Below are 14,572 nucleotides of genomic sequence, written 5' to 3' on the forward strand. Positions count from 1 at the left end.
TCAGCAGTTGCCAACTTAGAAGGATGTAAGCTGCCTGTCCTGCCGCCACAGTGCAGGCCACAAACCTTCCTAATGTAAAACTGGTCTGAAGCCCAAGTGCTAAATCCAAAAGACTTAGAATGATAGCTACACTTTAATCAAGTTACTACCAAGCAGTAATAAATACAATTGAATACTTTAAAGAATGCCTGGATTAGTGCTCAAGTTATACAAACAAAGCTAGATTCAGCAGGCCTGGATCTAGTCTATGCTACACCAAACAAGGTGCATCAATTTCAGTAAGAAGCAGTTCAAATATGCAGGCACTATAAGCCTTTAACCAGAAATTCCCAGCTCAGAAGGGCAGAGTCCAGCCTCTCCTCCCACAAGAGTGTAGACCATGAACCCTCTTAATATAAAATAACTGGCCTGAAGCCCAAGTGCTTAAACCAGAATTAATACACTTTTAGAATAACAGACACTGAGCCCTCAATCAGCAGTTTCCAACTTAGAAGGATGTAAGCTACCTGTTCTGCCACTACAGTGCAGACCACAAACCTTCTTAATGTAAAACAACTGGTCTGAAGCCCAAGTGCTTAAACTAAAAGGCTTAGAATGATTTACACCAAGCAGTAATAAATACAATTGAGTACTTTTAAGATGAGACACAAGCAAAATAAAGTAGGAAGAAACACAAATACAGTAAAAGCAGATACATTTTTTTTAAGTGGAAAGAGAGAGAGAGGAGTAGCAGAAACTAAGCATATTGGCCTTCTCAAATGTTCTCCCTTGGACATTTAATCTTTTTGAGGACTGTGTCCTTGACTGTACTTAACCTCAAACACACACACAACCAATCCATAGATTCATAGATTAGTACTAAGCTAACTGCCCTTGTGAGCCATTTTAAGCTTAGCCAATTATCCCTTGTGAGACTCAAACCCTGCACCTTGTGTTTGTAAGGCAAACACCTTAACCATTAGGCCACCCTCCCACCCATAATTAATCTAACTCCAGAGAGACCCACAGTAACTGACATTGTCAGATAGGTGGCATCTGGAGTTTGTTAAAAGTGCAAAAGTTAGGTTCTTTGAAAGTAGTGACCCCGTAAAAAAGCATATGTTGGTGGGAGTAATTTTAAACAGGACAGAAGAGGAACTTCTGAGATAAGCACACTGTTCTGTAGTAAGTGTCAGATGATGAATCTATCCAGTAAGATGAGCTGCATAACATGAGGACTGGGTGCCAGGGATGCTTGGATTGATAGTTGCATTGTATAGGGCGGTGGTAAGGCCACACTGTAGTCCTGTGTTTAGTTCTGAAGGTCACACAGCCTGCGATTTTTGTATTGAAAGTAGACATGTCTTGTTTGGGTATCAAATTGAGCATATTTGGACTTGGGATATGAGCAGAGACTTGAAGTGTGCACATGTATACATTAGAAAAGACCAAAAAGGAAGGATATGTTTCCACAACACTGAATTCCTTGGCAATAAGTTTGGCTGGAGGGAGTTGGTACAAACCGTTATGGGAATGTGGGGAGATGGTTAGCAAGTTGAAAATGTGTTTAAATGTTGAACGTGTGGGAAATAATACAATGGGGGAGAGCGTCTCGGTCTTGGAATACATTGCTTGAAGCTGTGGTACAGTGCAGGTCATCAAAGATCCATAGCTACTTCAGATAAAAGAAAGCAAGGGGCATATGTGCAAGAAGGGCTAGTTGTGGTAGTTGGACTGTATTGATAGTCACCAAGTCTTCTTCCACTGGCACCATTCCTGCTTGCTAAAGTTTATATCTGTAACAGTAACAGTACTTGGAACACATCTAGAGCCTGTTTACTGCATTTCCTGTGTTGCACTTAATTTAAAATCGTTTTTTTCTCTAAACTGCATTTTACCTGATTTTGGCCTGCACTCAAGTGTGGGGTCATTTATTGCACTGTTGTGATTCTTTTGCTGCTACCTTTAAACTACAACAAAAAGAAATAAAAAAAAAATCTTGCTTTTTTCCCACTTTCTGAAAGTTAAGAAAGTTCAGTTACAAATCTGCTGTTCTGAACTGTTTGGAAGTTTCTAGAAGGCCAGTGCTTGCTTGGGCTAAAGGGAGGTGTCTGTGTTCACCAGTGGGAGTGGTTAACACTGAACAGCCTGCCTGTCCTTAGAGGAGTGGTTACTACCTAGAAGCTGTAGTTTTATTGGCCATTTTGGGTCATTTCTAAACTCCTTGATCTCTCTCTTAAAACCCTACAACTCTTTTTGCGCACTGAGCAGCGTCAGGCAGTGCTGCCTAAACAGGTTTAAATTATTCCAGGCTCCACAAAGTCTGCTCTTCACTTTTTCCCTTAGAACTGTTCAAACTCTCAAAGTAATCACTCTATTCTCTTTCTAAAGCCCTGCACTTGCTCAGCTCTTATAAGGAAACACTAACTAACTAAAGCACTACACCCTTCTTGACTTCTCATAAGTATTAGACTCCCGATTGGTCCTTCCTGATCAAGTGAAAAATCAGTTTCCTTCCCTAATCTGATCAGTAAAAAAACAGTTCCCTATACTAATCTGGTATGTCCAAGGGTCAGTTTCAAGGTTACTGTCCAGTCCAGCTGGTGAATCTGGGAATTTTGAGGCAATGTTACAATTGCCTTATGTACACAGACAACCCTCTCCTCCTTCCAACAACCTCTAATACATGTGAGAGATGCAATTACACAGCCAAACTGGAGGCAGAGCTCTCTCAACCCAAGACTGGCAGTCAGTCAGGAGGAAAAGGTAACCACCCACACCACAAATCCAGTCTCACACAGACCTATTGCATCTGCATACCCAACACATAAACACACAAAAACATACTCGGAGGCTCTAAATAAAAATCTGCCTAAACAGCAAAGACCTCCTAAGCAGATATCCAAGCAACAGCCACTCCTCAGCAATATCCACAAATCTCACAAAATCAGTGTGCCTCAGTCACAGCCCTTAAGGTCAAACAACACACCAAATACACTTGTTATAGGGGACTCTGTTGTCCGGCACACTGACGTCCCGCTCACCAGACTGAACAAGAAGGTCACTGTAAGCTGCCTGTCTGGTGTCAGGATCTGCCACATAACGCAAGCACTCGGGTCACTCCAAAGCAAGTACAAGTATGACTCCGTCATTGTCCATGCTGGTGTGAATGACCTGAGACGTACCTCCCTGGACTACATGAAAAGAGACATAGAGGAGCTCTCTGACCATGTAGCCCAGGCTGGTATGACCCTGACCTTGAGTAGCATCTTGCCCTCACCAAGAATGATGCCACAGTATAAAGACAAAATGATCAGTTTCAACAATTGGCTAAAGTATTGGTGTCATTCAAAGGGGATCTAGTGTCTGTCAGCCTGGGATGACATGCTCGACGAGCCACGTTGCTTCGCTAGGGAGAGCTTGCACCTGTCACCCTTAGGCTTTCGTATACTGGCCAAGGCTCTTGCCACTCTCATATTGCCTTTTTTAGACAAGGCTCAAAGGACATACCCACCTCCATAGACAACCCAAAGATAGAAAAAATAAAGTTAATGCTACTCAATGCCAGAAGTCTAAACCTCAAGATGCACACACTAGAGACTCTCCTCAGTATGGAGAAAATCGATGTCTGTGCAGTAACAGAAACCTGGTTCAAGGCTCCTGAGAGCACCCCAGCACTACCAGGTTATAACTCATACCATGCGTTTCGGCCCCAAAACTCGGACCGAAGCACACAAGGAGGGGGAGTATCTATATTCATCAAAGATACCTACACCTCCAGGTTAGTGGCACTGCACGAAGCATCGGAAACCATCCATGTGCAACTAACAGCGGGCAAAACTGCCTTTCAGTTTGTAGCCTGCTACAAAACACCCTCCATATTACAGGAAACCCACTTGGCATTCCTGAGAACACTGGAGAATATGAAGGTCTCTCCAAACACTATGTTATTGGGTGACTTCAACTACCCAAACATTGACTGGGAAAACTACTCAAGCCCGAACACCCTCACCCAATGGTTCCTTGAATTTATAAACTCTAACGCAATGGAACAACTGGTCACCACTCCCACAAGAGGGAACAACATATTGGACCTGGTCATCACCAACATGGGGACTCTGTTCCACACCAGAGGTAAACCCCTCACTGGTAAGATCAGACCATAAACAAATTTCCCTGGACATCCATATCCCGTCCCCACCCCCAGCCAAGGAAATCACTGTAAAGAATTTCTCAAAAGCCAACTCTGCACTTCTCAAGACTGAGGTGGAATCCTTCAAAGCCCCTGGGCCAGAGGATAATGCAGCCCAATCTGCAGAATCCTTTACAAATGCATTCTATGAGCACCTGCAGGAATGCATGGATCGTGCTATCCCAAATAAAACAAAGACTCACTCCTCCAAAAGCAGGAGACCGGTCTGGTGGATCCCGACCATAAATAAGCTATACAACAGAAGGAGGAAGCTACTACATGACGGAGCAAAATCCCAAAAAGGGAAGGCATCTCTGATCAGTATTAGCAAGAAACTTCGATCCCTATTAAATCATAAAAGGCCAGTTTTGAAAGATAATCACAAGGCCTTCTTTAGTTATGTCAGGAACATGGGCGGAAACTCCCAGATATGCTCTGAATTGTTGCATAACGGTACAAAATATACCGAACCTACAGACATAGCGAACATCCTGGCAGACAGATTCAGCGCAAACTTCTCCCCCCTTCCCCCCCCAGGAGCAAACGCCTGTCCCAACTGAATGTAACCTCCCTGACATCACAGATGCACAGGTGAAAGCTGCCCTCTCCAAAGCAAAAAACACAGCATCTATGGGACCGGACGTTGTCCCAGGCTGGGTCTTAAACGAGCTCCAAGAAGAACTAAACCCTCACATTAAGTCATTGTTCAAACTTAGCCTTACTACAGGATATGTACCCAAAGAATGGCGTACAGCTACAGTGGTCCCACTCCACAAAGGTGGTGCCACAACGGACCCTGGAAACTGTCGCCCCAGAAGCCTGACTAGTCTGGTCTGTAAAGCTATGGAGCGTATTATCGTGGAACTCATGAACAAAGACATTGGGAGCCTCCAGACACTGGACCCTACCCAATTCGGCTTTAAGGGCAGATCTTGCCTCTTAAACCTAGTTGATTTCTTTGAAACAGTTACCAAAGCCATAGATGAGAGCAAGGTAGTCCACACAGCCTACCTAGACCTCGCAAAAGCCTTCGACACAATACCCCACTCGGGCATCATAAATAAGCTTACCAGGTTAAATATCAACCCCTATATCACAAGATGGGTTGCAAACTGGCTCAGAGATAGAACCCACATGGTCAGAATCGCAGGTGCCATGTCTGAATCCAAACCAGTTACAAGTGGCGTCCCACAGGACTCAGTTCTGGGACCTCTCGTTCGGTATATACTTCTCTGAGGTTCAGGCTAACATGGGGGGATTATGGCTGACCAAGTTCGCAGATGACTGCAAACTGGGGGCCATAATCGAATCTCCAGCTGACACAAGCATCCTCCAAAAGGGTCTCACAGAGACGGATGCTTGGTGCCAGAGCCACGGCCTCAAGCTAAATGCTAAAAAGTGCATAGTCATCCCCTTTGGGAAAAACAAGGTGCCCACAAATTACCACATAGGTGGTAATCCATTAAGTACGGAAGAAGTAATTAGAGATTTGCGGACCAATGTAGATAGTAATCTCTCCTTTGATAATCACGTTGCCAAAGTGGTTAGAAAGACCTTCTATATAGCCCACCTTATCATGAAAGGGTTTGCATCTAGATCAAGAGAGGTCATTGTGCCCCACTACTCATCACTCATCAGGCCCATAATTGAATACAGTGCCCCTTTTGGGATGTACCTTACCCGACACCTGACAGCAACTGGAGAGACCCCAAAAGTACCTCACCAAGAGGATCATGGGCTACAAACAGATGTCCTATGCAGCTCGACTAAAGAAACTCCAGCTCTACTCAGTTTCTTTTCGCCTACTCAGAGGCGATCTATGCCTGATGTACAAAGCCATGTCAAACCCAGAATTAATGGAAATGCTCCACCTCAAAAAATCCAAGTCCCTTAGAGCTACTTGCTCCAGGGACCTAAACTTCAGCACAAAAATAAATAGGACATGCTGGAGGGACAGATTCATTTCCCAGAGGCTCCCCTCACTCTGGAATAGAATCCCAATTCATGTTAGACATAGTCCCTCGCTGACCATCTTCAAGCGAAATTTGGATGCGTGGATGGGAAATCGCAAATTCACCCCTGGGATATCTCCTGTGTCCCTGCTAGACAGAGGCACAGTAAACTAATCTTAAAAGGGTACCTTCTGTGACCTACTTTACAGAGGCACAGTAGGCTAATCTAATAGGGAGGCGGAAGCCAAAATACACTCTGGCTAGGCTTATAAATGCCCTAGGGGCAGATATCCTAGTATCTACCTATGAACTTGTGTTCAAGAGACTGTTCCTGTACAGCTGTGAGAATAGAAGTCGTCAGATGAGGGTAGTAGAAATGGTGCATATGCAATCAGACTGAAGGGACTTAATCGATGTATTCCAGAGAAAGTGAAGTGGCACATGATAGAAATTTCTGAATGATTCTGGGGAAAAAGAAGGCCCAAAAGGAAGAATATTGCAACAGCAACACAGCTTAAAAATGGAGAGTAGTTGACACCGGGCTATATAAAGTATTATTTTGTTTTTCAATGAAACATCCTTCATGAAGAGATCATCAGAAATGGTGAGAGTTCAAAAATGAATAGGACACACAGCAGTTAAGTTGGGGTTGGAAGAACTGAATGTGTCCATTTTTTTCTGCACATGATGCAGTCTGCATGCGTATGGAGACTTGTGTTCCCACGCTTGCACAGTACATCAGTGCTGTTGGAAAAAGCTGTGGAGGAAGGAAAATCTCTGTTGCTTTTTTTTCTTGACAGTTTATAGAGGTATGAGAGGCGGGTCCAAAGTACAAGGAAAATCCGGTACGTTTCTTTAGTTTTACAGACCTTAACCTGATTTTCCTTGTATTTGCTCTCCTCTCTGTACTTTCTTCTCTACCTCTTAGCTCAACAAATGCCACATAGTCTTAAGTAATGGGAGGCAAAGGCCCCAAAATAGGGACTAATTGTACATTTTGCCCTTATAAACTTGTAAAGCTGTTAGACTAACAGGCTTTATGCTATCGTGCATTGCCTGAATGATATGAATTCTGAAACTGAAATGCGTGTCAGTGAGTGACTTCACTGCTCAGTGATTTCAGAAAACCACAATTTTTGAGCCAGACCAGAAATAAGAGGCAACATTTGGACATTGTGAAAATTTGGACAGTTGAAACGTGTACCTTCATAGCATAGGACTTTTTTCTGTTGGTATATGCTTGATTTATAATGGGCACACTGGTTTGGCTGACACAATCAGAATGCATATTTTTGAATACTAATAAAGCTATATTGTGTAATTCAGAGTACATAATGTGATGCCATCCTTCTTACAATAGCATTGCTTTACTTGATACTTTATTAAATTAAATTTTGCAGAGAATGCACTGCACTGCCTTGACATGCTGTAAATAGTTTCCAGTTTTTTCAAAACAGATTACTTTATTGTGTTACAGCATGCATGCGTATTAATAAAGTTCTCATATGTAAACACTGCATTCAATCTCATTGTGATATCTAATGGAGAAAATGCAAGAGCCTCACTAAATTATATAGTATATGTTGGACATTACAGCTGTTCTACAAAGTAGAAGCACTGATATAAGTACTACTGAATAACTGTTTTTCTGTTGCCTCACTGCTTTTTGTCTTTTCACTTCAACTTTAAGAGCAGTTGGTAAGGACCCTGAGTTTTAACTACATCTCTTTTCCCTGTTCAGATGATTTTAAGTGCCCAGTTAAAGAGGAGATGGCCCTGACCAGTGGAGAGTGGGAGGTGTTGGCAAGGCATGGATCAAAGGTAATTAACTCTGCTGTGTCTCATTGCATGTGAGCACGCAAAGGTCTTTTGAGGGGGGTCTGCTTTTTACTGTCTTTGGGATTGCCTGTCTGCTCAGTATCTTGGTCTTCCATGTCCTGGTTCTTTGTACTGAGAGCTGTAATGCCCTATGTTTCACTTTTTTGGTAAAATGTTAATTGTTGTACATTGGATAGAGGCTAAACATATCTGCTTCTAACTCGTAACTTGTGCATTTTGTGGGGCTACCTCTTGCTCTCACATAAACACTGCTGTGGGTGTTACTTGAACCTCATTTTGAGAGCAGCTAAGTGCCAACATCGCGAGCCTCCCACTGGTCAGGCAGCCACTGCCCATGCTTCTGTCTCTGGTGTGTAGGCAGTCTGGGTTGCTTTTCCAGGTTCTGCTCATGAAAATGTCTACTTTGCTTTTTCTCCTTTTTGTGGTCATCTGGTATTTCTAGTGCTTTTGATTGCTATCCCTGTTTACTGAATGACTTGTCTAGGAATTGTGATCACATTGGTGAAAAACTTCTGTATTTTTTGTTTTTACTATATTTACTGTGCTGTTCATTTGTCATCTTAATGTTCACCACTTTTTTAGCCTTTGCTGGAAAGGTGACGTAAATGGTGTAGAAGTGAAGTGTGTTACCAGTTAGTTGCATCGGAATAATACTAGGCAGGTGGTCACAGGAACAATGCCTAGTCATATATACTTTTAGGTAGACAAATGATCTTCTTTATTAGGACAGACTTACTTACCTGCAGGTTTTGTACTTCAGATATTGGGGAGAGACTGCCCCACAGACATTGCATGTGGAGTTGGCATCTTTTCGCAAGTAATATCTGCTATTGATATTAGGAGGAACCCTTCCTCACACGGTAGCCAGTATTTGTTTGTGACACCTTTCCTAAAACATCAGAAGACCACTTTTCTGAGCCATCTTCCTTACAGACAGCTAGGTTATACAGATTGATGATACCTTTTCCCATGCAGTGGCTAATGCTTTATATCCGAACACCTTCCCACTCACAATGAGTAACGACGGTGTACTGGACTAGCCTTAATCATCCACCAGAGTAATAGTAAGAGGATGTTAAACATCAGCTAAGTTGTACATTGGATTTCCTTTCTTCACACACAATATATCAGGACACCAGTCCACTGTACCAGCTGTCACTGTTATGGTGCATCTTCTTCACGTGCAACTCAGTGCTTTATATTTGGACACCTTTCCTTCCCACTGCAGGTGGCATTGTATTGGAGGGCAGTTTTGTAACCGCACCATCTTTATCTATAAATTCAGACATCTTTCTTATAAATTAGCTACTTGTATGTACTTGGACGCCTTTACTGCAGTGCCTGCTAACTTTCTATACTGTAACACTCTTCGTGCACCAGATAATTCATGCTGAGGCACCTTTCCTTACAGGCATAGTTATTCGAGTACACTTGGGTATTGATAGTCGCACAACACGTAGTGCTATATGTTGTAATTGGTCAGCTAGTATTTTGTAATAGAAGTAATCCAGAGGGCTCGAGTGAACTCTGGTATCCCACCTGTAACCCAGGGTTGACCGGACTAACAGTGTAAAGGATTAGTCCAGATAAAATCACTTAAGCTAACAGATCTAGAAGATTCTGTCTCTGATACCTTCCCTGTGGATGGAATAACGACACCTTGTTGTTTCCATGAGTTTATTCAATTATTATACAACTTCTTGTTCCTTCCACCACCGAGGAAGGTGTTCATGGCAGTGGATTGAACACAAAGTCGTATAATAACTAAATAAACAACTGGAAACGTCAACAAGATGCCTTTATTCCTCCCATAGGGAAGGTTTCAGAGCGCGAGAGTCACCTAGATCTATTAGCTTAAGTGATGTTGTCTGGACAAATCCTTTATACTCTTTCTTATCCTGTGTAACAGGATGCCCTTCCTCATCCACTAGGCTGCATTGTGTACTCTGGTTCCTGTACGTAGATCACAGTCTTGCACCTTGTATGCAGATGTTAATAGAAGACCTTTGGTCTTTGAGTCAGTTTGCGCTTATCCTGATGTTCTTCGTGTTTCACTGTTGCAGTCATCACATTTGAGTTATCTGCCTGCAGGTAGCCTTCAGCCGGCCTGAATACCAGAGTCTTCGGATTTCTTCATCTGATGCTCTCTCTCTTTCCATGATGTCAGAGGTATAAACCATGCAGCCGGCGCCATTACATCAGTCTCTTTCCGTGCGGTGCCTAAAGCAGAAGCAGGTAGCAAGTGCCGGTCGGCCGTCTCCTGAAATTTTCATTTTCGAGTTTCAGACCCGAAGTCTTCAAAAAAGATAAGTACCCCGCTGGGGATCCTTTTTCTTGTTCCAACCAATGTCAGTAAGTTAATTGTCTTACCTGTGGAAAGCAAATACCTTATAGAGATTTTCATTCTTACTGCATCCCCTGTTTAGGCCCAGACCACAACATCCCTCGCTGTCTGTTTTCTGCCTTGTTCAACCCCTGAACTATTCATCATCGGGCTATTTTTGCAGCCAATTACTTTCGTACTCTACTCCAAAATGGCTTTAAGCCATCCGACTACCGTTCTTCTGAAAAAACGTAAGGCTAAAGACAGAAACAGACCGCATAGGTCCAGAACTGCCAACGACTCTTGCGTTAAGCTAGTCGCCAGTCCACAGGTACTTAGTGAGGCGCTTTCGCAGCCCCTGATACCTGCTACTTGAGATTCACAGGCCTCTACTGAGACCCACTGTGAGTCCAGTATGCCGCGAGATGCTTTGACTATGGAACTTGCGGATGTCTCTACCTTAAATGGGTCCAGAGCCGCTGTGCTGGCACCGGCTTCTGAGGGTGTATTCAGGCCTACAGATATTCATATTAAACCAACGACATTGTTTCCATCTAGAAGTTCCGAATCCATCAGGCCAAAACCTTGCATTACGCCTAGAAAACCGGTGACCAAGCCGCAGGCTCAGGCCTATATGCCTCAAAAACAAAAACAAGACCTTATTACTTTAATTAGGGGAAGCCAGCCTTCCCCCTCTAAGAGACCTAGAACTGAATTTCTTTGATTCTTCTTATCAGGAATCTGATATTTCTGCTTCTTCTGATTACCAGGATTTGCCCTTGTGTACATATGAGGATTCTGATGCAGAGGATTCCATTCCCTCTGCCTCCCCTCCAGAAGATCTTTCTTTTGGTGAGACCTTGCATTCTCTTAGGGAGCATTTCTGCTGGGAAAGCCAGGATTACTCTGAGCCCCAAAAGAGACTTGGGGAGTTCTTACTCCTGCCTCAACACAGGCCTTTAGCTATCCCTCCTGTTCTGGACATTGTAGATGCTTTCTTGGAATCTAGCCTTACACCAGACACTTCACCTCCAGCTCCCAGAAAACCTGACTGCTACTGCAGAGTACCTGACTCTCACAAATTCCTCTTCAAGAATCCTTCTGCGGATCCAGCGACCATTTCCCAAGGACCAGAAGACATTAAGGCTACTGCTGCCAATAATCGTACCCCTTCTGATAGAGATTCTAGAGCCTTAGACAGAGGGGTAAGAAGGTATACACTTCTACTACTTTGGCCGTTAGAGCTTTAAATTGCCAGTTTCATATGTTAAAGTATCAGCAGCATGTTATGGGGCTACTTAAACAGAAAATGATTGATTCCGGACATGCTGAACACAAAGAATTGCAAGATTTAATGCATTCTGCAGAACAAGTTGGTAAACATACTTTGCAATGTAGTTTTGACGCTTTAGAAGCATCTTGCAGGGCTGCTGTCACTGGGTCTGTACTTAGAAGGCATGCTTGGCTTAAGGAACAAAACTTGCCAGATCATGTAAAAGCTAAATTACTGAATGCTCCCTTAAACCAAGACCACCTTTTTGGCAGCAAAGTAGAAGTCGTCCTCAAAATGATGGAGGAAAAGCTAAAGCTATGCAAAATGTTAAAGATTTATTACCAGTACAGCCTCCCAGTTACAGTAGGCATTGGCCTTCAAAGAACTGGTCCTTTCCAGTCTTTTCCAGGCCTTCTCAGTCTAAACCCAGGAACAGCAGACCACGTAGGTTAAAGTTTCAGGCTACGCACAGACCTAAGCAGTGGGGGGCTCCCACTTCCAAAGCAGGGAGTAGTAAGCCACCCCCCCCTACGGAAAAATGGCTCAATGACTTAACCTTAACCCTTCCAAGCCTTGCTCATCTACCTGCTCCCTTAAGAGGAAAAGCTCGCCCTGTATGCAAAAAACTGGAAACTCATTACCCAGGACAAATGTTTCCCAAGGATACAGATTCCACTTCCACACACTACCGACCCCAAATGGTTGGCCAGACCTCCCCCCAAATCAATGGGCGGAGGCCCAACAGCAGGTTCTCTCTCTGCTCAGTATCAGGGCTATTCAACCTCTCCCAGCAGAACCAAGGGGAAAAGGTTTTTATTCAAGACTTTTTCTGGTACCCAGAAAGGACAACTCTTGGTGTCCTATCCTGGACCTCTCTATTCTCAATACCTTTCTGGTAGTTCCAAAATTCAAAATGCTAACTCTATAACAGCTTCTTCCCATGCTAGCCAAGGATGCCTGGCTGGCAACCCTAGACTTAAAGGAAGCTTACCTGCACATCCCAGTAAGGGAATCTTGCAGGAAATACCTACGCTTCAGGGCAGGCTCCATGCACTATCGGTTTTCTGCACTTTCCTTTGGCTTATCTATTGCGCCCAGGGTATTCACAAAGTGTCTAGCTCCAGCCATTGCATTTTTCAGGCAGAGAAATATTCAAATTTACCCATACTTAGACGATTGTCTGATTCAGAAAGAAAGCCAGGACTTGCTATTACAACACCTGTCATTTGTAAAGAAACTTCTAACCTCACTGGGGTACACCATCAACGAAAAGAAGTCTCACCTAGTACCCTGCCAACAGATTGTATTCCTAGGAGCAAGCTTGAACGCAACTTCCCAGTTGGCATTCCTCACTCCAAAGAAACAAGTTTATTTGACAACCTACTTCAAATTATTGGCCACAAAACCCCAGCTGTATGCAAGGGAAGTACTGCAAGCCCTGGGGTTCATGGCCTCTTACATTCTACTAATTCCATATGCAAGACTGCATTTGAGGAAACTCCAGTGGTATCTAAAAAGCCTATGATGTCAACATTCTCAGGACCTGGAAACATTGATTTCTATCATTCCTTGTATGAAGACAGAGTTCCTTTGGTGGGCAGAGGCCTGCTACCACAACAAGGGACTCCCTTTCACTCTACCCCCTGCCACCCAAACCCTAACAGACTCATCAGACTATGCATAGGGGGCTCACATGACAGGGCAGTGCATTCAGGGCAAATGGAAACCGAGACAGATGCACCTGCATGTCAATCAAAAAGAAATGTTAGCTGTACAGAATGCTCTGCCAGCCTTCAAAGACCATATTCTTCCAGGACAACTATTGCTAAAGACAGACAACACCACAGTTATGTGGTACATAAACAAGCAGGGAGAACCCACTCGTACCCTCTCTGCAAACTAGCCATGGCTCTGTGGAAAACCGCCTTGAGCTACCAAGTACACCTACAAGCTCAATTCCTGCCAGGCAAACTAAATTCACTGGCAGACTGCTTAAGCAGAAATCTCATGGACCCACATGAATGGAAAATAGAACCCAAAATATTCAACCTCTTGAACAAATGGGGGGACTCCAGAGGTAGACCGGTTTGCCTCCCCTCAGAACTACCAATTGGAGAAATTCTGCACAAGAACTCCCCACAGCCAAGCTTGGGAAGTGGATGCCCTGTCCTTTACCTGGGAAAGCCTCTCAGTTTATGCCTTTCCCCCTTTGCCTCTCCTCTCGAAGTTTCTGCTAGAGATCAAACAGGACAAGCCAAGGACAATACTGATTGCACCAGACTGGCCACGCCAGCACTGGTACCCCCTCTTGTGCAGTATGACGCTGCTGCAACCATGGCACCTGCCTCAGACCCCTTCCATGCTGTCCCAGCAGGCGGGCCAGATTCTGCACCTTCAGCTTCAAACCCTGAACATTGCAGCCTGGCTAATTCCTTGAGCTCCCCTGTAGCATCCCTCAGTAAGCAGGTGCTGGATGTCATTCTGGAGGCAAGGAGGCCTAGTACTAGAAAATCCTATGCTGAAAAGTGGAAAATATACTGTTCCTGGAGCCAGGCTCAGGGGAGATGGGCACAACGATGCCCAGCTTACCTCATATTCTACAGTACTTAACAGAAATGCTCCACAAGGGCCTATCCTTCTCAATTAAAATTCATGCCTCTGCCATTTCAGCACATTATAATACCGAGCCACCCCTGTTCTCTCACCCCTTGCTAAAACAATTCTTTAGAGGGGCCAAAAATTGAAGGACCACCCCCCAGCAGAGCTCCCACTCCAACCGGAGACCTTAATTTTGTTTTGGAAAAGCTCACTCCCCCCCCCCCCCCCTTTGAGCCAGCTGCAGCAGCAGAGTTGAAATTCCTTTCTTGGAAAACGGCCTTCCTTCTCGCCTTCACTTCCGCAAGAAGAGTGTTTGAATTACAGGCCCTCATGGCAGTAGAATCCTTCATTATCTTCCATGCGGACAGGGTTTCCCTCAGGGCTAATCCTTCCTTTAAGCCCAAGGTGATGTCTAG

General features: G+C 44.1%; 1 protein-coding gene across 2 annotated transcripts in view; it reads left to right on the top strand.

Annotated features, from left to right (window-relative positions):
* The window catches only part of DPP9 (dipeptidyl peptidase 9), a 1,882,741-nt gene that overhangs the window by 621,071 nt on the left and 1,247,098 nt on the right, over positions 1–14,572 (top strand). The window contains exon 13 of one of the 2 annotated variants that reach the window (XM_044053789.1): positions 7,865–7,944. The exons of the other annotated variant lie outside the window; for it this stretch is intronic. Coding sequence (XP_043909724.1) covers positions 7,865–7,944 — 80 coding nt within the window. The remainder of the gene's footprint in view (positions 1–7,864; positions 7,945–14,572) is intronic. 2 annotated transcript variants of the gene reach the window in all.

Source organism: Protopterus annectens, chromosome 13.part0 (genome assembly GCF_019279795.1).
Source record: "Protopterus annectens isolate FY-2018-M chromosome 13.part0, PAN1.0, whole genome shotgun sequence".
NCBI classification, from domain to species: domain Eukaryota; kingdom Metazoa; phylum Chordata; order Ceratodontiformes; family Protopteridae; genus Protopterus; species Protopterus annectens.